The 25,835-nt window shown below is 40.7% G+C and overlaps 1 protein-coding gene across 1 annotated transcript in view; it reads right to left on the bottom strand.

The window, feature by feature from the left end:
- Positions 1-18,742, bottom strand: part of arhgap39 (Rho GTPase activating protein 39) — a gene marked incomplete at both ends in the record, with an annotated part of 39,966 nt that extends 21,224 nt beyond the window's left edge. Inside the window, 2 exons of the mRNA XM_080032831.1 lie at positions 3,226-3,639; positions 18,720-18,742. Coding sequence (XP_079888957.1) covers positions 3,226-3,639; positions 18,720-18,742 — 437 coding nt within the window. The remainder of the gene's footprint in view (positions 1-3,225; positions 3,640-18,719) is intronic.
- Between the last annotated feature and the right edge of the window lie 7,093 nt (positions 18,743-25,835).

The raw sequence follows: 25,835 nt of genomic DNA, 5'->3' as shown, positions 1-25,835 counted from the left end.
AGGGCGATGAGACAATGACAATTCGTAATTTTTGTAACCAAGCCAAATAGCAGCCCCACCCCAGCACCATTTTTACTGATAGCTTTTTTTCCTTTTATTTATTTTTTTGTGTGGAATCCACTTCTCCTCTGCCGCAGCCACACTGTAGATGCATTTTAACAGCACAGTCATGTGGTGGTGCTGCTCGGGCCCCACCCACTGTGCATTAAACACATTTGCTGCTGTAGTCTGAGGGGATATCAAACATGCTGTTGCTGATGCATGAGTTTTGCTGATATGGAATAACACAGTAGTCACCCCTGGCAGTGTAATTACCAGAACAATGTTTAATTGACAGGTTGTTCTTTTTTTAATCGCTTTCATGAATGTAACCGTTTTAGTGAAGGACTTTTAGTGAAGGAGTTTTTTCTATTTTGCTTAAAATAGCTATTCACTTAGCAGAATCAGATACCTTGTTGCACATTGAAACCGGAGATCTGTTAATTCTACTAATAATAAAAACTGGGATTTTAATCTCAGTTACAAATACATTACATGGCAGCTGCAAAATAAATAAACCCACAGTGTTTTAGAAAATGTAATGCTTTTAATGTGAAGGAGCAGCCCCGGGAAATGTTTGGTTTGCTTGCATTAGCAAATAACGCATAGCATGAACAGCTCCAATGTGTTTGTAGGACAGTGAGTGACCAATATGAAAAGTGACTGGACCTTTTACTGCATGCTATAGGATTTTCAATGCATCTTTATTGATTAGTTTCAGAGACCTGTACTGTAAATGGAGGGGCGGATCCTATTTTATATTTTATCTAAACTCCAGATTCTGTGTATGTTTGTCGTCTATAGTATGCTGCCGTTGTTGAAGCCGGAATGGAATGGTGTGAAAACTTGAAAAAAAAAATTAGGATATATTGTTCGGTTTGGTTAAAAGCTACCCAAATATTCAGAAAACAGAAAAAAGGAGAGTGATAATACAAAATTGTCCCAACACAGTGTGGTCTTAGCCATACTGAAAAAGCCATAGCTGTCAATGATTTGGACAAACTCGGGTGACCTTAGCCATTGGTGCTTTAGGTGTCCATATTGACTGTACAGTCTGCTTTTTCCGCCCTGATTGCCAAGTCCATTTTCACGGAGGGACAGACAAACTGAAGAAGCACTTCTCATTTATCCTCCTCTCTCCATCCTCCTCTCCCTCTTTCCATTTGTCGCTCCCTCGCCCCCTCCTTTAATGGGATCCTAGGTGTGTGCGGGGAGGCAGAGCTGTGTAGAGGTCAATAGCTCCCATCTGTCACAGAGGAGAGCTGTGTGGTCTATGACAAGCTGCCTGTCTTGCTGCCCTTAACAGCACTCACTCTCTCCGGAGACCGTCTCCGGCCTGACACACAGTTCTAACAGCTATGACTAAATGCTGATGGTGAACTACTATGACAAGAGAATAGCATGATGCCTTATGCCTACGTCGAATTTCTATTATGAACTCGTAATTTCCGAGGTTGATGGGGGGGGTGCAGGTTAAGATACGGACCTCCATGAAGGACAAATGATATGATGTGTACAGATGTTTCCAATGCAGTTATATCAGGGCATTGGGGATAGTTGTGCCGTGCTGAGCCCTGAGCACCTATACAGGCATCCAAGCTGGCACAGTGAAAATGTATTCCAATGGAACAGCACAGTACAGTGATAGGAGTAAACAATGTTTTAAAGATGTTTCTGCTTCTAGTAAACAATCTGGATCTGTCACCTGTAGCTCTTCATCTAGGAGCTCACTGTGGCCGTTTCATCTTCCTCACTGCAATATATAAAACTGGTCTGCTGAGCAGATAGTGCCTAGAAGGCCATATCTTGTTATAGTAGATCATATTCTATTGAAATGCCCTGCTAATACCCTTTCATTTTCAATTGCATCAAGGTTGAACAATGATAACATCTCCTCTGTTAATCCTACTTTTCAAATATTTCTAAAATGTCTGAGGTCACCTTGTATTTCTCATGAAAAGTGACTAATTTTTCTCTTTTTTTATCTCCCATGGGTCCTTTAGTAGAAATAGTTCAGACACATGTGATCCAAGAATGATTCTAAAATGAGAAGCTACACTAAGTCCCAAGAGATCGGTATGATGGACAGATAAGCAACACAGTTTTCCTATGGGAGAGACTACTAATTTCAAAACGCATCCAACACTTCCATAGTGCACAGTGAACAAAGCAGTATCTTGGGGGCTGTCAGCATGGCCATTGTTGTGGTAATAAAATGACAAATCTGTGTCACTATACATGTTGTTCGGAGTCTGTAATTGCCTTTAAGAACAGTGATTTGCTGCTCCTCTGAGTGTACACAATGTGAATAACTGGCTAGAACAGCCAGGGTGCTAGCCTCGCTCACTATGTACTCTGTGTGTGCGCGCGCGCGTGTGTGTGTGTGTGTGTGTGTGTGTGTGTGTGTGTGTGTGTGTGTGTGTGTGTGTGTGTGTGTGTGTCTGTGTGTATTTGTGTGTGTTTGTGTGCCGAAGTAAAGAAGACATTTACAGGACACTGTGACCCCAGCCAGGCATATCCACCAATCACTGCAGACTGCAGCAGATTACAGCAAACCAAGACCGAGACTGGTTAGACAGAGGGGAGGAGGAGGGGTGAGAGGATGCTGAGGGTGAGGGACAGATAGAGAGATAGAGAGAGTGTAAAGAGGAAAGGAGAGGTGAGAGGCTCTGAAGGTGAGAGGATAGAAATAAATGGAGAGTGACAGAGGAAGTGACACATGAAAGGCTGAACACGGTCTCACTCTGACCTTTTACAGTAAAACTACAGGTGGCATGTCATTTGGGTTTATGTAAAGTGAGGTTTACCATTTTCTGTATGGTCATATGTCATCAGAGTCATTACTTTTTTTAGCAGGGCAATACATTGAAAATGAATGACAGCCGGCTGCCCCCGACGCTCATGAAGCTTTAGGTGTGAGCGCAGGGTGATGATCTTACTCTGAAGCCAATGTTCAATGTTACGGATCTGACTATTATCTACAGTTGAACTCATGATGGACAACTTACAAAGTCTCAAAACTGATGCAGGAGACCAAGACATGAAGTCTTTTTGTGACATCGCATGAGGCAAGTTTGTCCCTTGCAGCTCCCTCTTGTGCCGCACAACAAGTTGAACACAATTAAGTATTTTCACATGTACACCAACAGACATTTGGGTTCATGTGAGGTGAGCAGCATGTCTTACCTGTCTGTCTCCTCTCTGTTGCTCTGTTTGTCAGAGAGCTCCTGATCGAGGGAGGAGGACGTGCTTCCCTCACGGCTGACCCCGCTGTTCCGTCCCGGGCTGTTGTCAGCCGACGCTCTCCCTCCTCCTCCGGCAGGTCGGGGGTTGGTGATGTCCGTGTGCTGCTTCAGAGTCTGCAGCTTGGCCAGGGGGATGATGTCACAGGCCTGGGGCCGGTGCCACACTGTGCGCTGGCTGGAGGCATTATAGTAGTAGAAGCGAGAGGTGTTTGGATCAAACAGCTCCCACCACTGGTTCTCCCCGGTGCGCTTGATGCAGACGCCCTGCGGAGGGTCCCACACGCACTCGCCCGTCAGCAGGTTGGCGTACATGCGCTCCCGCGTGCGCGGCTCGATGATCTCCACCCACTCCAACCTGCAGGGAGACAGTTCCCAATGAGACCTTTAGCAAATTGAGTGTGAAATAAGTCGACTGTGACCTCTGACTGCTCGAGGTCCACCTCTACCTGCGCCAACAACGGACAACAACTTAAAAAAAGAAGGACATTGTAGAATCAAAATTTGTCACAGCTTAAAAGAGAAGCAAGAATCTCTTATTGCTTCTCCCTGTTGTAAAATCAGGAATCAGAAGCATAAAGAGACCCACACAGTAGTGAGATAATATAAAATATTATAGTACAGTTTAAACTCTCACATACTGTTTTCCCAAAAACAATGATTAAGTCAAAAATGCAATTAATGCAGAGCCACTCCCACTATAAAGACCATATTATGTGATGATTATTTTAATTCAACTATATATGGGGTGTTTTCTGATTTCAATTAGGGCTCCTTTTACACTTTCCTTTTACCATGCTTGTGAATGCATACACAAGCAGCTGCATGTGACCCACTTCCTGCTTCCTTCTGTGTACCTAAAGAATTTAGTTTTTAACCATGATATATCCAGCTCTCATTCTCAGGAAGGCCCTGTTCACACATTCCCACTAGAACCACAGTCTGCTGTGCTGGTCACTAAACTGCTTGGCTGCAGCTGTCGGAGGTTAAACGCCTTGTGGCTGCAGTAATGAGAGAGGGGCAAAAGCTCTTTCACTTTTCCAGTCAAATTTATCATGTTGTGGAGGACCTTTTTAAAAACTATTTCAGAGACATCAATTGTATTGAATGGCTCAGCACCCCGACACAGTTCAATCTAAATTCTTAATGCTCTGCATTTTAAACTAATCTATCACAATAAAACTCATGATTGCTTGTACCGTTTATGTATTATAAAAAGCTTTTAATATAATGGATACCAATTCATTTTTCATTTTGTGAAGAAATGCATGTTAGCTCAAACTCTGTACAATGTGGATGTGCCCTTCCACATAACTCTTTATGCTATATGTATCATAAGAATCAGGCAGAGTGATGGTGACAGTTTCAAGGAAATGTCACAGACAGAATAGTGTGGAAAAGGACTGAAGGCTGCAGAGTTAAATCACAAGGTGATGGCCTTTATAAATTGCAATACAATATGTGATTTCACAGTTTTCTCTGGACAATGCCATGTAGGTGTGATATTTCTTAAGGTGTGCAATAAGGATTTGAAGCGATTACACAAATGGATCATGTAAATGTCTTCATCAGACTATATACTGTACAATATTGGCAGTGGCACTACTTGCACTATTGTGTGTATGTAAAAATGGTTTATGTTTATCATTTGTAGGGCTCATGGAATTATAAATGCATCAGTTTCTGTTCTAGAGAATTTTCTTCTTTAGATATTTGGTTTTACTGTGAACTTCACTGGGTTAAGCCCGGTCTCTGAACTGAACAACAAAGGCCAAATGAACAAACATGTTTTGTTCAGTAACAGAAGCAACAGAAGATAAAGAGTGCACAGCAGGTTGTTAATGGAGTTCAACATTACACATATTGCAAAGGGATTACAAAGAGCTACCACATTATGAATAATAAAATCTGAGCCCACTCACATAGCAGTCTGCCTCTGCACATGTCACGCAAACACACACACACACACACACACACACACACCCTAATGCAGTCTTGTATTCCAGAAGGACAAAGGAAGGCTTTAATATGACTAATGACTCAAGACGCATTAATTGGCCAGAATGTCACTGACACGCAGGCACGCACACGCACACGCACACACACACACACACACACACAACAACTGCATTTTGAACAAGTACACAGCCTGCATGTTAGCTGTCTTCATGCAGCCGTGTGTAGTGCTTAAAGAAGTCACTCAGTAGCTGTTGAGCAGCCAGAGAGTAGGTGGATAACTGTATTTCAGTTTGACTGGGTTTATTAGAGGTGGGATACAGCGACAAAGGAGGCTGATAAGCAGCTCTTATTATCACTAAATACCAAAGCAACTTTGACACGTATCACATACACGTATTTTGTCTGTATCCAAAGCCTGATATGTCTCATGATAGCTCCGTGCCATTGATCTGCATTGTTGACCAAAAAACGATTTTAAAACACATCAATGAGCCACACTTTACACTGGGTGACATGTTCCTCACAGTGTAGTTTACTTTGACTTACATACCCCTATTCCACTGCCCCAAATACTCACTAGAGCACCAAATGTGGATTAATCTGCCGCTAAAAATAGTCCCGTTGGAGTCACATTCGTGGAAAACTGTGGTGGCCAGCTGTTAAGAAATTACTTTTTTAAATTATTTATTGTATTCTATTTAACTATATATCTATGAACACATTTTTAAATAGTAACATCTTTAAGCAATGGACGTAATGGGCTTGAACCGCAATGACTTCAATAAAACACAGCTTGATGTTCACTGCAATGAATAACTGATCTGAAGCAAGTTTTCGGCCCCTTGAAGTTGTTTTCATACTGAATTGAGATGAATGGAAACCAATCAACAGAGTATCTTCACCATTCAGACACATTATGGCATGTGAGCACTGTATTAATACAGACGTCAAAAAATCCATATTTATACTTTAAGGGGATACTTAATGCATTGAAATGCAGACGTAGACGAGACAATTTCAAGCACCAAAGACACAGTGACCACTGGGATACAGGACTGTACAAGGATCGTATGATGCTTCATGTGGATGTAATATAAGACAATCAAGACAGGTTCAGGTTTGGCGTTATGAGAAACTGTCTGCAGTTAAATTTAACCAGTGTGTTAAATGACTGTGCCATATAAAGTTGTGCACATCCGGTGAAATTAACAGTCTTTGTATTCAGGTTGAATTTCAGTACAGAAAATTAATAGATTCACAGTGTATTGGGTGAGGCTGTTGATATTGGCTTCTCCAATTACTTCAAACTTTGATTTCTTTAAACAAAATGGGCCCTGTAGTCTGTATGTGAATATTGACAGGGCGTAAACCACACTCGAGGCTCAGTGAAAAATGTGGCATTTTCACATATCTTTCAGACATTGACCATCCAACTGAATGCATACGAAAAGCAGCTGCTGAGCTGTTTATTTCACAGAGCAAATCAGTGCCTGAGGTGTGGCTGAAGTACATCTGAATGTGATGATCCACTCAGACCCAAGCAGCACTGACAGCATAGCTTAACGGTTTACATCCTCTCATCCTGTGCAGGAGACCCGGCATCGACCACAGTCCTGACAGTTGATGTATCACAGAGCGACTAAAGTGCATCCACTGCCAAACAAGTCCTTCCCAATACCCATGATGCCCCTCTCAAGACTACAAATGAGCTAATAATGCAAATCAGTACATTAGACTGATTTTGGTGTAGTTTTTTGTTTGTTGTAGGAATACATTTGAGAACAACACAACACAGCGATGCCTCACAGAAAGTTTAAATTATAATATTAGTCAATTGAAAATAATTTCTTATATTTTTGTATGGATTTCCATTAGTTATTACTTTTCACTAAGTTAGCCATTACTAATATCTGAGAATATGGTGACAACAGTCTAACAGAGCAGTGTGACAATCAGACAGGTTGGAAACCAGAAAAGAACAAATGTTTATCCAGATTATTAAAACTAGTGGCCCTCAGCCTTATTTGAGTGCTGCTCATTTGTGACTCCACCTGTACAAGTCATAGGTTGTTTAAATATGAAACATGATATTAATCAAAGGACATGCATCTGTTGAATGACTGGAGCTGAATTCATGACAGCCATCAGTGCTCTTTTGGCTGCAGACCTTGGTTGGTCACTGAGGCTGCCACAGTTATTGCTAGCTAAGTGTGTGCCTGTGTTTGTGTGAGAGGGAGAAAGAAATGGTACATCAGCTGTCGGAGTGAATGCTTGTCAAATGGAGCAGAACAGGCCAGTTAAATAGAGAGATCTAGAGCGGAGATAGTAGGATTAATTGGCCATAATTGGTTGATGTGTCTGTGTTCCAAATGACCCAGTTTTTTAGCCGGCAAACCTCCTCCCCGCGCCTGCAGACACAGGCTCAGTACCACAGCTAGCATACACTCTGAAAGATGCTAATGTGGACTGAAAACTGTTCGACAGGGGTTTCCACATACGTCATATCGGGTTCAGAAGTTCATATTTTTGTATTGAGTCATAAAAACATGTTTAAGTGTGTTTCAATACAGACACAGACATGTATGCCAGATCAGATGATCTACTATGGGGAAAACTGCTTCCAATGTCTTTCTTTCGAGGCCAACATGGCGGCATAATGTCCCACAACAGCTGAAGTGGTCCATGATCACAACAAGCAAAGTACTCCTCCAACAAAGTTTAAGCTCCGATGACAAGTAATCTCTACAGTACTTACTTACTTAATCATCAACAATCAAACCAATCAACACAAACACAACTGACGCAAAAAACAGTGTGTGATAGTGTGATATCAAAATACAGCTATGGCAGACATACACCCACACCATCACTGCAAACTGTGTATGTCTGCCATAGTACCTCTCCCTTTTTATATCTGATCTGATCTTGGAGCCTCCTGTGGATTGGACATCTGTACTGTGGTGTTCAGTGTTCACTGGGCACACACAAGCTTACATTTGGGTAATGCTTTGACTCAGGGCTTAGAGCAGTGTGTGTGCACACAGCTTTAGCCTCGATGACCCCTGTGGGAGTCAAATCTCTAACTTTCACAGCTAGTTGGTTCAGGGCACGCAGATCAAACCCTCGAAAGCTTCCCCAGAGAATCCACTTGAGAATGCTTCCAAAGCAGACATGGAGCACTTTATCTAGCCCAACTGAAGGAAGCACTGTACATTATGGGTTAATTACACAGTGAATTATGGCTTAATTAAGGGTAAAGGGTATTAGTTCTAAAGGAAAAGTGCATATTCCCTGTGTCCAATGTTAAATTAGTTAAAGAAAAAAATTCAGGTTGCTCTGATTTAATTTAACTATTAATCTAAGAAGAGACATTGGTCAGAAATTGTATTTGAACCTAAAGTGGGTTCATTTGAACCCACTGTGGGACCATTATTGCAATAGAGCATCGTTCAAAACAGGGAATAGAAGCCCTGACCCTGGTCCTCTACCGTCCTCCTAAAAAGGTCAGTTTGCAGTTCTTCTGCCAGTGCATTTCTCTCACTAAAATACACTGTTGCTGGGAGACTACTGAGCAGTCTGACAACACTTTTATACGGAATGAATAGGATGAGGGCCTTGGACGAGGAGAGAAGGACAGACGAGGATTGGAGATGGTGGGGGATAGAGAGTCAGACAGTAAGGCCAGGCTAATTCATCTCCTATTCAATATACATATAATGAATATCAAAACACTTGGGCTGGCCCGAATCATTCGTATATTCAAATACTCATAAGTTAGTATTCGAAGCTCAATTCAGTATTCGGAATATTCAGTCAGGTCTTGAACCTGGTACAATTATCAGTTTGGCAGGACAGCAGACCAAACCAAGATTAATGTTTTTGTTCCATTGTATGATTTGATTTGTTAAGGTTTGGTTTCACATGCAGCTCTGCGTCTCCTATTACTGGACATTGATTGGTTTGTAGAAGTCTGTTGACTGTGTGTCTATTCAGTGGGTGGTCTTTATCAGTTTGAATTAATGAATGAAAGAAGAAAAAATGAAGGGTTTCAGATTAATTTTATTGCCATGATAATATTTTTATGGCATTACTTCCAGCAGCACAATTGACATCAACCTCAAAACTTGAGACTACCGCAGCTTATTTATCCTCTTTGTGACTGGCGATATCCGGCCAGGACTTCATTGGTCCAAAAGCCTGAACCATCCAAATGTTTTCACACTGGACACAAGTCTACTACTAGGTATTAGTTCAATCTGGACAAAGACCACCTTTTTGTCTATGTTTTTGTCTGGATGTTTTGTCCAGATTGTGATCTTGTCAAGGTTTCACAATTTTGGTTCGGATCAAACGGAAAAGTCTGAAAGTCCGGACCAAACCAGGTATAGTGAAAGCCCCCTTAATCTCAATGAATCTATAAAGAATATTACTTTTTCATGTTTGTCCTGCTGGCAAAAATACTGTGAACTCACTACATCTCTCTACCCCTCGGTTAGTGTTTGTCCCACAAGTATGACCTAAAACTAACAGCACTGTATTTGTCACTACAATTATATCAGGTCATTATGTTTTATTTACTATTATTAACTGGTCTCTAATTCCAGATGTCTAGATCTCTAATGAGGACACTCTCTCTTACTCTGTGTGTGTGTGTGTGTGTGTGTGTGTGTGTCTCTCTCTCTCACCTTTGTGTGCATGTTGTCCTTGTCTCTCTCTCTCCCTGTACGTTTGTTTCCTTTCATTAGTCTGTGTAAATGGTGCGCTTAAGCTTTGCCTCTTGTGTGTTTGTGTAATCTGTCCTATCCCAGGTCTCCATGGTGGAGAGGATCAGGTCCTATCTGTTTGGTGACACCTGAAGTTGCTCAAAATCCTCCCTGAGGACAGAGGCTGATGTATATTGTACAGATTGTGAAGCTTTTTTTTTGACCTTCTAAATTAATTTGACTTGACATGGCTAATAGTTGTATTAAATAGTAGCCATACAGCAAATGTATGCTAACATGAGCATTTCCTTGCTTCTACATACACAACTGTTAAACAACATTCTTTGGCACATGGCAATTTAATTCTTTATGTTAGACAATTCTCAGAGAAGCTCTTGATATCATGAGATACAGATAGGAGGTAGATTTTGAAGACTAAGGGTGTATTCACACTGGGAAGGTCCGCTAGTTCACTTGCTTTGGTCCAGACCAAATAGAGTTTAGATTTTTTTCTTTTGGTGTGGTCCACTTTCATATTGCCCCTTTTGCAAGTGAACCAGCATTACGAAGCAAAACCACACGTGATCTGAGGTCATTCATTCATTGGACAGACATTCTGGGGTGGAGAGAAGCAGGAAGCACGAAGTGAAAACTGCGAAATATATAACTGATACGATATAGGGTTACAAATAATAAATAAATAGGCCTACATCTAGCCTATAAATAAAATAAAAAAACATAAAATTATTGTTGTTTCATATGGTTATAATATGTAGGCCTGTGTCAATGATGTGGCTTGTAGCCTACGATGTGAAACATAATATGTACTGTATTTTTGCTGCTGGACGCACGGCTCGCGAGGAAATAGGCTCATGCTGACACACAGCTGATATAGCCGTGTGTCAGCTTTGTGTGAGTTCGGCGCAGCTCTGCTCCAAACTGACACGGGGATAGTATTGACGGTCCCGTAACATGGGAAGCAAAATAAAAACACGCACTTCATACAATGCACAGCGTGAACCTGTTGGCACTGTGCGGGAGACGCTCCCCTCTCCTTCATCTGATAGCTGAACACATCAGCATGTTTACACGTCCTGTCTATCAAATGTAATATATTTGCTCGGGCTCCCGGTCAAACCACAACTAATCTTCCCAACAACGGCAACACTTTCCCATAATGTGAAGCTGACGGTGATTTATTAAAAAAGAAAAGGCACAGTGCTTCCTGCAATTGGGTCGGATCGAGTCCGGACAAATTCACACCACAAACGAACTGCAGCAGAGTGCGTATGGAACCGCATTGAGACCACCTCTTCAGCTTGGTCTCGGATCGTTTGTTTGGTCCGCCCCCGAGTGCGATTGCTGTATTCACACATGTCTGAAAGATGCGCACCAAAGGTGGAAGTGCACCTGAGTTCGTTTCAACCGAACTAAACACGGCATGTGTGAATACACCCTTAGGTAGGTAGAGTTTTTATCACAGAATGGGTCGGTGTGAACCTAAAACATATCACTATTAGATGACAAATCCACCATCTGTCTCTTTAACCCTTTGGTGCTCTTGGGGACGTTTTTGTCCTTTCGCACTTTTTTTACGCTCTTTTTTGTGTATAACTTTGGCTGTGCTTATGTTAGCTGAAATATTTTTGGCCAGGGATTTTTTTTTTTCAAATATTTTGTTTATTTCTACTCAGCAACTTTGTACCATCTATTATAAAGGCTGTACACTTTTTTGTTCCTCTCAGCTCCCTAAGGACGTTTTTGTCCCCTATTGACTCCCATTCAAAATGGCCTTTTTTCACCAATTTGATCCTGCTGTCATTACAGCATAAAATATTTTTTTCAATGATTTTATGCTTTCATCCTAGACACAAAGCATCAAAATTGATCATTTTCAACACCATCAAAATTTTGAGCCATTTCCCTATATTTGGCATAGGGTTGAATTACAAGCAATTTTCCAGGTTTTCGGTCCTGCCCCCCACAGTGCAATAGAAAAAAAAATTCAACCTAAATGGTGTGAGTGTGATGGTAGGGATGCTAGTGTGTGGTGCATATGTGTGTATTGAGAAAATATAGTGTGTGTGTTTGTGTACACACAGCCAAACTTTACAAACTCAAACGTGTATGGAAAAAATGGCCCAATTTAAACTTTATTTTTTCAAACCATAGCCATGATGACAAACACATGTAAATTTGATGATATTAGGCAATAATCCAACACTTAAGACACCAAAATTGCTTTTTTAGCCCTATCTAGCTCAATCATTTATTTTCTCCAGTTTTTTTTGAGGATCAAATATGCTCCCTAAAACCATTTTTGTACTTTTTTGTAATTTTTTAGAGTTGCAGGCCTAAACATAAGAAATATGAGAAATTAATGGAAAGTGTGGATCCATATGGATACCTTAGGGTTGTGTCTGTGTGTGTGTTGTGAAATTACTGTGTGTGTATGTGTGTGTGTCTTTGTGCGTATGCATATGTGTGCAGCTGTAATGTGCAATTTGTGGGTTTTCAGGTGGCTGCAGGTTCACTTTGTTACTTTGTTGACATCATCAAAGAAACTGGAATTAAAAGGTCAAAAGCAACTAACAATGAATTAATATTTGATATGTATGTAAAGAGGTCAAGTGGGATAAAAGGTTTTAAAAAAAAAGTAGAAAAAAATATTACTGTATAATGTGTTTAGGGCAGTTTATAGGGAGGTCATGAGAGGGAGTATTTATTTGCATCTGTGACTGCACAAATACTAAACATGTATCAAAAGCAGTTTTATTGCAAATCATTAACATATCCTAGAGTCTAATTATCCCACTCAAAAAAATCCACTTTGCATCTATTATATGAGAAATTTTTCAATTATTGTGTTTTTTTTTAATAAAAATGGCTCACGTCATCACATAAGCTTGCATGTAAAGGGTTAAAAGCAATTACAAATGAATGAATATTTGATATGTATGTGAAGAGGTCAAGTGGGATAAAAGGTTTTAAAAAAAAAAGTAGAAAAAAATATTAATGTATAATGTTTTTATGGCAGTTTATAGGGAGAGGACGTTTTTGTCCTCTAAGGTCATGAGAGGCAGTATTTATTTGCATCTGTGACTGCACTAATACTAAACATATATCAAAAGCAGTTTTATTGCAAATCATTAACATATCCTAGAGTCTAATTATCCCACTCAAAAAAATCCACTTTGCATCTATTATATGAGAAATTTTTCAATTATTGTGTTTTTTTAAAATAAAAATGGCTCACGTCGTCACATAAACTTGCATGTAAAGGGTTAAAAGCAATTACAAGTGAATGAATATTTGATATGTATGTGAAGAGGTCAAGTGAGATAAAAGGTTTGTAAAAAAAAAAGTAGAAAAAAATATTAATGTATAATGTTTTTATGGCAGTTTATAGGGAGAGGACGTTTTTGTCCTCTAAGGTAACCAAGGCGTAGTAAAAGTTAAGGATACCCAAGGGTTAAACAGCACAAGTTTGTGCTGCGCCTCGTGTCTGATAATGCTAACCTCCCTGTTCCACCCTCACGCAGTCAACCCTCACCTCTAATTTAGATTCCAGACAAAGAACAGCACTGCCGCAGAAGAAAAAAATGAATAACCATGTATTATGCAAATGAATAGGGATACTCAGCAGGGGAACACTTCTACCTTGTTCAGGGGGAAGAAGAATTAGCAACACTAGGCCCTCTAAAGAAGTAACACACACACATATTATCCTATAATGCATGTCTGTACATGCATGTGTGTAGCACATTAATATTCTTTCCTGTGGCCATCATGTGAGGCAAAATAGATAAGAACAAAGGATTGGAGAGGTTAGCTGCATTACACTTAGTTACTAGCACTCTCTCCTACAGACATTGAATTTTAATTTAGTCATGAATCTTTTTTCAACTGAGAGAAGGTATGAAATAATTCAACACATTTCTGTTCGTTCTTCCTTCCAGTTAAAGGTTGGTTTCTATCTTAATAGGCTTTCCTGCTCCTGCGTCTATCTCTGGTTATGCTTACTCATGACACGCAGACACTGGGGTCCATATATGATGGAGGAGAGTGGATCTTAATCGCATGCATCAAATATAAGAGAGATGTCCATGGGAACCGTTTGGAGGTGGTTTGAGGACCTTGATGGATGGGTTTTGCTCTGTAATGCTTCTAAGTTGCTGTTTGTTGTTTGTTTGTCCCCCGACCTACAAAGACACCAATTAATTAATATACTATATTGTAGGGGTGGGAACCTCTTGGCACCTCACGATTTGAATCGATTCCGATTCAGAGGTCAACGATTCGATTCTAAACCAGTTATCGATGCAACAATTTATTCATGTACATTTCCATGCGTGATTTTCGAAACATCTGAGTTTGCTACTCAAGAGTTTGCTAATCACTTCCTACTTTTGTGATGATCATTAAAGACAATCAACAGATGAATTACCTTAAAAAAAGCTTTTCTTGACTTTCTATGAACAATGCAATAATCAATGCAGCTTGCATTTCAACACAATATGGAAGTATGTAAAAACTTAACCGATTCAGTTTTATTTTCTTTAACAAAAAAAAAATAAATTAAACATACTGTATATATTTTTTTTATTCCGGTTATTAACTTATCGGAATCGAGAATTGTTCTAGAGACAATCGCGATGCATCGGAGAATCGATTATTTTTCCCACCCCTACTATTTTGACGTGGTCAGTAAAAACTAGGGCTGTCAAAAGATTAAAATGTTTAATCAGATTAATCACAGGATTCTGTGGATTAATTACGATTCATTTTACCATTCGAAATATGTCAGAAAAATTCTAAATTTTCTCTGTATATTGTTGTATGAACGGAAAGATAAATGACAGAAGGTCGATGTTCATTTAAAATTAATATGTTTATTAATTGAAAATCCAAATGATGGTTTTAATACAGAAAATCAATTTAAATTAAACTAAAATACCTACCACACCATAATTCAATTGGTCTGTCACTTTACTAGGCTATGTCTTTGGGCAAATATAGGCTATATAATGGCATTTATTTGGTGAATCTATAGGTTGTGCATTCTTGAATACAACTTGATTACAGTCCTGTGTGTGTGTGTGTGTGTGTGTGTGTGTGTGTGTGTGTGTGTGTGTGTGTGTGTGCGTGCACGACCTAGGGGACTGTTCATTTGTGCCAGGAAGCCGACGTTATGTTGATGTCTACTCACACCTCTGAAAACTGCAGATGTTTGTGTCCTTGCGGGCTCTGAACAGAGCAGACAAGGTTTCTCCTCCTGTTGCTTTGACATCAACTGCCACCCGCGGCAGTTGATTTTATATACTATCTATGCCCGCGACACAGACGTGGCCGTTAGCAGTTTAAAACACGGCATGGGCTAACGTGCTGCTATGTTTGGCTGCGCGCAGCTACTGATCCTGGGTCAGCCACAACGTTAGAGTGACTGTAGTGCAGAGCCGGTGGGATGTACGGGGTGGATCATTCTGCATTAATTGCGGTAAAAAAATTAACGCGTTAATTCCAGAAATGAATCGCCCTGCGTTAACGCGTTCATTTTGACAGCCCTAGTAAAAACATAACATCAGTTGATCCGCCAACATCAGCCCATACTCAAACTTGGGTCTTTCGGGGAGTTCCAGAGTTAACAATCAAATTCCTAAAATTTTCCTCGCAAAGTGGTAGAAATTATGGTGACACAGTAGTGAGGATAAGCTATATGTCATCAGTGTTTCCCCCAGAAAATGTCTTAGTCAAGGTGGTCACTGCCCCGTGTCAGGGGAGGCGCGGCGCAACGCGCCGCGGCGAAAATTTTAGGGGTATTTTGCTCAAAGATGCCAATGCGCCGTAAAGAAATAAAACAGACACTGACCTTACAGTTGTGCAATTTTGTTTGCTATGTGCAGGTACAAATTATGTGTAAACGTGCAGACAGTACAAAGCACAATTAAAGAAAACTTCTACTGTTTTGGTGCAATACTATACAGACACACTAAATATAAATAATGGACCATACATTCAGAGCCGGCCCAAGCCTTCAAGTCCAATGTTAGCGCTGCTGAAACTATAGATCTTTGCTAAATATTATTCACACACCCAGTGTTTTCCGCTAGTGCCTCCACTGTGCAGCTGTGTGATAATGTTAGACAGCCGAGATTCCGACCTTCCTAGGGGGGTCCGGGGGTATGCCCCCCCGGGAGATTTTTTCTAACCTTTTTAAAGTGATATGCATGAATCTGGTGCACTTTGAGAGAAAAATTAAGAAATTTTGTGTGAACAAATAATTTGGATACACTGGTCAGATGAATTAGAAGCTATTGAAGGACACATGGATTTTCCATACAAATATTAATATAAAATCAAATATTATGGAGGGTCCTCTGGGTTGGGCTTGAAGCTCTTTTTCTTTTACGGGACATATTGCTCTGTAATATAATGAATGCATTTAAATTCAGTGAGAGGAACGAAGCAGAAGAACTCTGTTGTCCAGCTACTGTATCTTTTTTTCCACAGACGAGGCTGAAATAGGCTATAGACTATACACAGTGCATGGGCAACTGAGGGCAGCCCCATTTCCAATTGTTTTTAAATAAACTCAATACACACTGTGCATGGATGTGAACGTGACATGATCCGATTCGGATTTCCTCCCAGATGAACTGATTACATTTTTAGGCTATTAATTATCTAGACCAAAAAATGTTATTCTTTTTTTTTGTATGTTAACTCACATTTGCATAATATGATGTTGATATCAAACATCATATTTTTTTTTGAGGGGGCTCCCCTGGCGGTCGGGGGCCCTAAGCGACCGCTTAGTTCGCTTATGCCTCGGGCCGGCTCTGACTCTCATGCATTCATCAAACTTTTCTCTGCGCTGTCCTAGCTGATAGAAAGGTTGTGTTGCCACAGTGATGTGGAGTCTTAAACTATTCTAGCTTTGCAGAGCACTTCTTTCTGTTCAGCTAAATATCCCCATAGAACTGCACTGCGTTTATTATCGCCACCAGTTAAATCTCGGTTTGCTTCTGCTCGTTTAACTCTCCCGCGTGCATGCCGTAGTCGCACGCGGTCGCGCGCGCAAAGCCGCAGACACAGAGCAGCTGATAGAGAAACGCTTGGGGACACATGCTTTTTACCGCAAATCGCGGCCTTTCGCGCAGTTATGACCATGCACAACACACACATCGCGCTTGCTAGTACATTAATTGTGCAGCACGAAAAAAAAAAAAAAAAAAAAAAAATTAAATTAATTTTTTTTTTTTTTTTTATTTGGGGGGGGTCGGTTGGTAGTCAAGGCGGGAGGCTGGCGTTGCTAAGGCGGCCGCCTTAGCTATAAAGCGCTGGGGGAAACACTGTCATCAACTGTAATTAGCAGGGGCATGCCTTCTTTGTCTGTGGATGCAACTGATTGTCGAGCCTCTGATCCAGAAGGAGCAATGTGAATTTCGTTCTTGTCCTGGAACAGTGGACCAGCTCTTAAACCTTGTAGGACTGTTGTATTAAAAGAGTTCGCTCATCTAGTTTACATGCCTTTTACAGAGTTGGAGAAGACTTGACCATGACCCCTGGGGAGCCATTTGAGAATCTCAAAAAGTGAGTATCAGCACCTTCATGTTTAAGGCCAGGCTTTTATGCCGAATTCCATGGATTTCTGTCTCAGAGTTGAGAGTTAGTTGCTGACCCAAGTGAAGAAGATCAAGTATCTGGGGGTCTTGTTCTTAGCGAAGGTAAAAGAAAGTGTGAGATCAAGATGGGGATTGGCGCGACATCAGCAGGACTGTGGTCATTCTGCTGGAACGGCGCAGTGAAGAGGGAGCTGAGCCAAAGCTCAAGCAAAGCTTTCAATTTACCAGTCGATCTTCCTCACCTATGGTCAGGAGTTGAGTTTCCCCTGCAGGGTGGCTGGGCTAGGCCACAGCATTTGGGAAAGAAGCTCAGACATCCAGAGGGAGCTTAGATAAGTGCAGCTGCGCCCTCGGAACTAAAGGTGCCAATTGAGCTAGTTCAGGCATCTGGTCAGGATGGGAGCTTTCCCTTCAGATGTTTTCTAAGCACGTACATAAGGTAGGAGACGAGGAGTGGACCCAGAACACGCAGGAGTGATTAAATGTCTTATCTGACTGGGGAATGTGAAAGGATCCCCAAGGAAGAAGCCGGAAAGCAATGCTTGGAAGAGGGGCGTCTGGACTATCTTGCATATCCTTCTGCCACCACCTCAACTCTAGATAAATGTCAGAAATTGTAAAATAGTTAGAACTTCTTCCAACTCAGCATATTTTAATGTCCAGTTACTTTGACAATATAGACTGCAGTTTCATCAAGGCACTGAGACTGCTCTTTTCAAGGGTCCAACGGCCTTCTTCGACTCCATAAAGACTTATTTGTACTTACGTAGTTATTTATTACAGGACTAGGAGCTGAATTGTAATTGTATTATTTATTTATTTTTACTTTCATCATAAGAATATAGAGGATAGCAGTGCCAGTAGGAGATAGATAGTAGGAGAGATGTATTTTACAGTTTGGTTAAGCTTTAAACTTGAAATATAATGTAATGAAGATGATAGAGGCCTCCTCCCTGAACCTGTCCTTTGGACATCATATTCTATATCATATCCTATTTCTACTGCTCAAGCGGGCTGGTGGGTCTGGTTGTGGGTCCGTAAACTTTGATAGATATACAACCAAAAGTTTGAGCAGTCATTTTGCTGTTTGCCTTTTTCCCCCTCTTTCGAGCAAGTGAGACTGAAGGAGAAATTTTACAAGAAATACTGACCTGTCGGTCACAGATAAATACATTTTCGAACACATAAGCTTAGCAGAGTGCCAGTAATAGTTTCAAACACAGTATGAGACTTACAGTAAAAAGGTTTGCCTGATAAGATTTCCTCAACTCTATCTGATTATCCGAGTCTGCTGGAGACGTCCAGTTCCTCATATCTTCTACTGCTATGCCAGACAACATCATCATACAGAGTCGTCTTACATACTGACAGATCAGACAGACAAAAACAGCAAGGATGTTGCTTTACCCGTTCTTTACATATTTCGTTTTTGCCCTTGTCCCTTCATCCCCTTCATCTCTCTTTTCCGCTCTGCAAGGCAGCATTCAGCAGTCTGACACTGCGATTCTAATCAAGATTGAATAGTGTAATCTGTGTGTGAGTATGTGGTGTGCTCTGGGAGGTGGGACATACAGACAGTGAAGAAGAGAAAGGAGAAAAGGCTTACAGATGTGCACAGGGAGATAGGATTAACCTGAACACCTGTCCCCTGCTTGTCCTTTTGATACCTAGTCCCACAACAACAAATGAACCAGACGTTGTCAGTGTGTTGGAATATTTTTAAACTGACACAATTCTTGGCCTTTTTATTTCTTCAAATAAATATTTTAAATCAAATAATGTCATTGAATGTCATACAGTAATGCACAAAGGTACCAGAGATGAACCACTGACTTTTTCTCTCCTGATACCGATTATAATATCTCAACATGGCTATCTGCCAGCTCGTAACAGACAATAACAAGTGTTACTGTCACTTGATATGGCAGAGGCAGAGACAGCCGAATTTTAAGTTATTGAGTGGCAAATCCTGTCAGCATCCTAGCCGGGAGGCTGCACTAAGAATGTAGATGCAGCACCCACTTAAGAAACTAGAATGCTTCCGATTGATAGACTTTTGTATTTGTTTCATGAGGTTGCTGGTGTTACTTGCTTTACACTACTAGACATATTTTGAACTCAGCAACTCTTTCATTTAATTCAGTAATGTGAGCTTGAGCTTTAGAACGTTTTGCCTTGTCAGTTACACAACGTCTAACGTTATCACCACCTGATGCCGGCAGCTTCATCATCATGGGGGACAGATAAGAATTTGAAAATGTTAGAATGAAGTAACATTACACGATAACAGTGCCATTTGTCCATGAGCTTATCAAAATGTCGGTACAGAGAAGTCAGAAACTGACCGACCGTTGATTGTTAATGGCTAATATAATGACAATAGTTTGGAGCAGCAAAAATTGGGAAAGGGAAAATGTGTTAATCACAGGATTAAACATTTCCGTTTTCTTTTTCTCACAAACAAAAACGCTAACTGCCGAACTCGTGTTACATAGCTCAGTGTTTTTTTTTCAACTCCAGCAGTTACGATCAGATGTTACATTATTCAAAGTAAAGGATATCATTTTAGAAATCTATATTATAAATCTTTTCATATAGAAAATGGCCTCACAGTAAAAGCTATCCACTGCCTTCCCGTTATAATACGGTTACTTACAGTATAAATGCGAATGCAGGGAGTGATGAGTATGAGCAGTAGCTTTACGCATAGAATTGGCAGTAAATGGACAGAACAGAAAATAACTTTTTATAATTAATGTGGAGTGGTCTTCTAAACTCACAGCTCCTGAGGCTGCACACAGCGATGAATCCGACGGCAGTGCAGGAGAGGTTCTGGGTGTGTAGCTAAAGCAGTGTGGCTCTAACATGTGGCTCCACTTCCAGTCATACCGCTGGCCTTTACAGCACGACCAGCCACAATCGATGCTTTACAAAGTAGACGGCTGACCGAGCATATGCTGCCCCTATCGAATGTCTCTCGTCTGTCTCACTGGCTTTGTTCTCCTTCGTTTCTCCCGTTTCTCTCACCCTCTTTTTCATTCACGGGGCTCTCAGTCAAGTTTGCTGCTCTCTGCCGACCCCGGTGCCCTTGGGAGGTGGGGAGGAGAGAGGGCAGCAAGGCTAAAGTGGGGGTGCAAGGGGAGCAGGGAGTCCCATTCATCCTGTGAAGAGTATGCAGGAGGCCTATGACCCATAGCGCTTTCTCCCACACTGCCTCCCCTTTCACACTTTAATGTGTGTGAATAAAAAACACTTCTGTTTTTATGTGAAAACAAAGGATCACTCCTTCCCGCACTATCTACTCTCACACTTGCAGTCTCTAGCAGTTAACATGTGTGTTAATGAACTTGGACAGAGCCAGATAAGAATATTGAACATTTCCTTTTCAAAGGAATTTCATTGCCAACGACTGCTTTGGTAATTGTTGAGCACTCGACAATTAAGAACTTTGATCTTTGAATTCAACTGGACATCATAATTTCTTACAAGACGACATCAATAAATAAATGTTTTGTTATATCCGACCAACAGTTCAAAAACCCAAATGAAGGCTGTGAATTCACGCGTTTCAGAACCAGCTGACCATGTTCAGATTTTTCACTTAAAGAATAATTTCTACAGTGAATCAATTATCAAAAAAGTTGCAACTTGCTTATTCTTTTACCCTAACAAAGCATTGTATAAGTAATGTCTTGCTGAAAGACATTTTGACAAGTTACGGGGATCACAGAATTTGGGTCTCAATTCAATAAAGTATAATAGAACTACAAACAAGCAAAAAACAAGTACTCATGATGACTTTTTCTAGATCAGCACAGCCTCTTTTACATGTCCCCATCTCTGCAGTAGGGCTGTCACACTCCAGCTGGGAGCTAGCCTGGCCAGTAGCTTGCAGCACTGTCCTGCTGCCTGCTCTCCCGCCTCTCTCAGGTAAGATTTGAGGTATTTTATTCTTGGCAGCAAATAGGCTAGGGGTAGATCTACCGGACTGCTTGATCAGATGGCATCTTAGCAAACACCATCTAGAGATGTCAGCCAGACAGGAACATCTTATTACTATTGACCTACATCAGTTCTACTGTCTGCTGAGCAGTACTGTCACCTGAGTTTTCCTTAGTTTGATGCAGGACGTCCTTCGCTTCCGTTTACAGCAAGCAACCACAGAAAAAATACCAGGTTTTCAGAATTATGATTTTCACACACATTTTCATAACTATTACAAAGAGTACTGCGTAAGAGTGATCTTCAATGTAACCGCTTCAGGCAAAAGGTGATGGCAAGGAAAATCTCCCAATTAGGGTTCATATTTGTATTATTAGCGTGGTGGATGTTTAAAATGGGAACAAAATGTGTTCAAATGACAAAGACAAGAGCGACCTTGATGAGGCAAAGCGGACCTTATGAAAAACCACAACCAGACCGAAATGCTCACAAAGTTTTGTCAAGTATTCTGTCTGAAACAGATATTTTTTTTGAGTTTGCATGAAGTTGAGAAAGTAATTATTTCTTACACTTGTTAAAATCAACGTTTTACACAACATTTAAATCTAAAAATAGCGTAACATTTAGCACAAGTACGGGTTCTATAAATGCATCCTGTCACCTTGACTTTTTTCCATAACACAAAAAAGAGTAGTTACTGTTGAAAAAATAGTTTTTTGAAGGGTAACTACTCTTTTTTGAAAAGTAACTACTCTTTTTTGTGTACCTTATTGTAAAGTGTTACCATTTTTTCATCTGAACTGCCCCTAGATAGCCACATGTAGCTCCGTGATCAAAGGCTGGACGAGTAACCACCCTCTCAGGCTCAGTCCGTGATCAAGTGGCATATGGGGACAGGAGGTAGATTTTGCTGCAGTTTGTGTATACGTGCGCACGCACGAACACACACACACACACATGCACGCCTAATATGCCTGCAGTGAATTATGTGGAGAAGGAGGCAACAGAGATGAAGAGGGAGTTGTTGAGCAGACAGGTTGTTGGAGACGCAGGCTGAGAGGGGATAAGACTGACGGGGGAGGGGACAGGGGTGGGAGGGCAACTGGTGTGCGCAAATGAATGAAGCAGCCGGCAGGATAATGGACTAAAAGGCAGGAGTGAAATGAAAGACAATGTGGGGAGGACATTCACTGGCCTCAGGCATCTGCAGCCATGTGTGCGATTTGCATATGTGTAGATGTGAGAAAGTAATTGTGTGGGGAGGTATGTATTTATTTCTGACAGTTTTGTTCCTGAGGAATCTTTGGAAGCTGCTTAACCTGTCCCTTAAACAGGAACAGAAAAACAATGTGGACCAAAGAACTACTTTCAATCATTTAAAATGCCACAGAGCAGCAAGTAGGTATTAAAACTACATCAACGTGTTAATCAGTGTGTGCGCAGCTATATGTTGTTGACATTAACAGTCAAAGCTTTAATGTTTTATTGTGATATTTGTTTCCAAATTATTGTTGAATTATCCTGGAAAAAAATAGTTTACCAAAGTGACGGTTAGTGTTGTCCTTCATAAGTGTACCATAAATGAACCTTACAAATTGGCACTTTGCATATTGATTCTAAGTTAACAAAGACTGACATATCATAATGATGTAACAAGTGTGAATCCATCCCCCATGTTAATTCAGTGAAGTAGATATATATAAAAGAGACTCAATTAACAGATGGAACTTCACTCCACATGGATAAAGAGGAACCGGTCTAGACCTCATCCACACTCCACTGGTGGTAGTATTATTCCTTCTTGGCTGAGCACCAGTGGGACTCAGGCCTCTCTCCTTTCACTCATCTCCTTCATGTGGCTTTGTCTGCTCTCAATTGGCTCAATCGGGTTTTCTGTGCGAGGGGCCAGCGGGCCTGATGCTGGAGGGTTAGAACACAGTGGGAACAGAGACTCATCCTACCACCATGTTCAAAAAGGACTTGGTCCCCACCCCAATCTGGCAAATGGATGTCATTCATTCATTTAGGAGCCGTCTTTAGGAACTATTCAATGTTCAGTGTGACAGCAGAGGGAGACCCTCCCTCCCCCTCCATCTGCTCTGTCCTACCAGCACACACCACAGAGATTCCTTGTTGCCACCAGAATAAAAAGCGCAGAATCTCCTCAGTGAATTCCTTGAATTCCTTCTTGAGTCCCAGCCGAGACCCGGAGCCAGCTGTCGGCTACAGATACTCAAGATGAAATATTATTGCATGTCTTTATTGACTATAAACTTTCTATTTTGTTCTGTTAAAGATGTAATATATGACACATTAACATCTAATTGATTGTCTTTTATGCTCTTATAAAATAGTGAGCTAAAACAATGATGATTGAGCATATGACCCAATGATGTAAACGCCTGTATTTGCTGCTTTGCCCTGTTATACTGTCGGAGGGGCCATATTAACTGCGCTGCAGTGGTGCGTTCTTTTACTCAGGACATGGGAGCTTTAGACTCAGTAGTACTGAGTTCAGACCTGTTTACAAAATCTACGATCATTGCAGAATCACAAACGGTGTTAACAAAATAACAAACCTCGCAGCCAAATTGAAAGGCTGACAAGTTCAAACAGCAAATGTGTTTTTCAGTTTGTGTTTTATTATGAGTTACACTCAGAAAAAACAACTCCCACTTCATCTTGAATGGCAGCGGTAACAATAGCCTTCAGCCATTCACTGCACCTCACAAGAATATCAGCACAGCTCTGTTTCACATCACCACTGCACTCTTCACACAACACATTCACAATTAAAGTTAAATGTTAATAACAATTACGAACATTTATCGACAACTGTTTAAAAAAAAAAAAAAAAGGATGCAATTCTCTGGTTGCAGCATCTCTCAAATGTGAATATATCTGAAAGTCAACCTTGGGCTTTAGGATATTTTGGAGGACTTTTGTTTATTGGCGTTTAACAGATCAAATGATTAATCTATGGCAAATAAATCAATGTTGAAATTGTATCAATAATGAAAATAAATGTAAGTCGCAGCAGCAGAGTCAATTGGGAGTAGATGATTGTTTCTATCTTTCATAAGAGGGAGTGAAAGCAGTTGGGCTAGGCTCAACTACTAAGCACTATAGCATTTGCATTAAACATGGTGTAACTGATTATCAACCCAGCACTGCTACCACACTGCGCCCTGATCAGCAGTTTGAAGTTTTTTTTCAATATTTCAAATTGAACAAATCCTAAAACTCAAATTTCTCTTTGTAAAAGTTTCACATCCTCAGCTGCTTCACTTCAAAATCACAGCTGAAATGTGCGTTGAAGCGCACACAGAAACTGTGAGAAGAATATATTGGCACGTGAGCGTCCACATACCAAACCGACAGTAGTAGCTCAGCCTGTCAGCGCTAAACCCACCCCCCAGGGCTCTGAAGCTGTGATTCCTTTCCTTTAAGACACCGCCTGCTCCCTAACTCAACCAGCTGCTCACTGGTCACTGTGGGAAGTAGAATGGCAGCAGATAAACACTAAACACACTGTTTACGTTCTTTTTTTCTTTTAATTTGTCTGTTTGTTGTTGTGTTTTATGAGAGGTTTTGTGTAGAGAAAACACACACACACACACACACACACACACACACACACACACACACACACACACACACACACACACACACACACACACACTAATAAACTGTCTGGATCTAATGAAACATTCATGGCTGCTCTGTCCAGTTTCAAGAAGCCTCATGTTAAATGCATGGCCTGCTCTTTCACTTTCCACACGCACACATGCACCCTCAGTCACTAATCTTAATATTAGCAATCATGATTAATCTCAATCTATGCTGACCTAAGAGTGACCCATGGGACTGGTTGGGATAGAATTATCAGCTTGATTGACCATAATCCTGCCCTAATATCCAAATATAACAAATAGTCTTCAAAATAAAGTGCCACCACCACCACATAACGACTCCAAATCTCACTCAAAACACATATAGTATTTAAAATTACATTTGTTATAGCACAGTGTAATTAGGAAAAATTAAACATCAGATTTTGAATGAGACAAAATACATGTAAAATCAGTGATTTATTTTCTAACTATTTCACTTTGCAGAAAAGGATTCCTGTCTTACCAAATTCCTTACACATTCTGAGGAACATTCTTGTTTGCGTAAAAATGACGTCAAAATGTTCTCAGACATTTGGTGTCAGTAAACAAAGCCTCATGTAACGATGTATGTTGTTATGACAGTGTTACGATATGAATCCTATAAATTTCTGTGTGACTCTCACAGTCACTGGTGTGACACGCGGCCAACTG

Source organism: Ammodytes marinus (genome assembly GCF_949987685.1).
Source record: "Ammodytes marinus genome assembly, chromosome: 8".
Lineage (NCBI taxonomy): Eukaryota > Metazoa > Chordata > Actinopteri > Uranoscopiformes > Ammodytidae > Ammodytes > Ammodytes marinus.
This window is presented reverse-complemented; position numbering and strand designations above follow the sequence as displayed.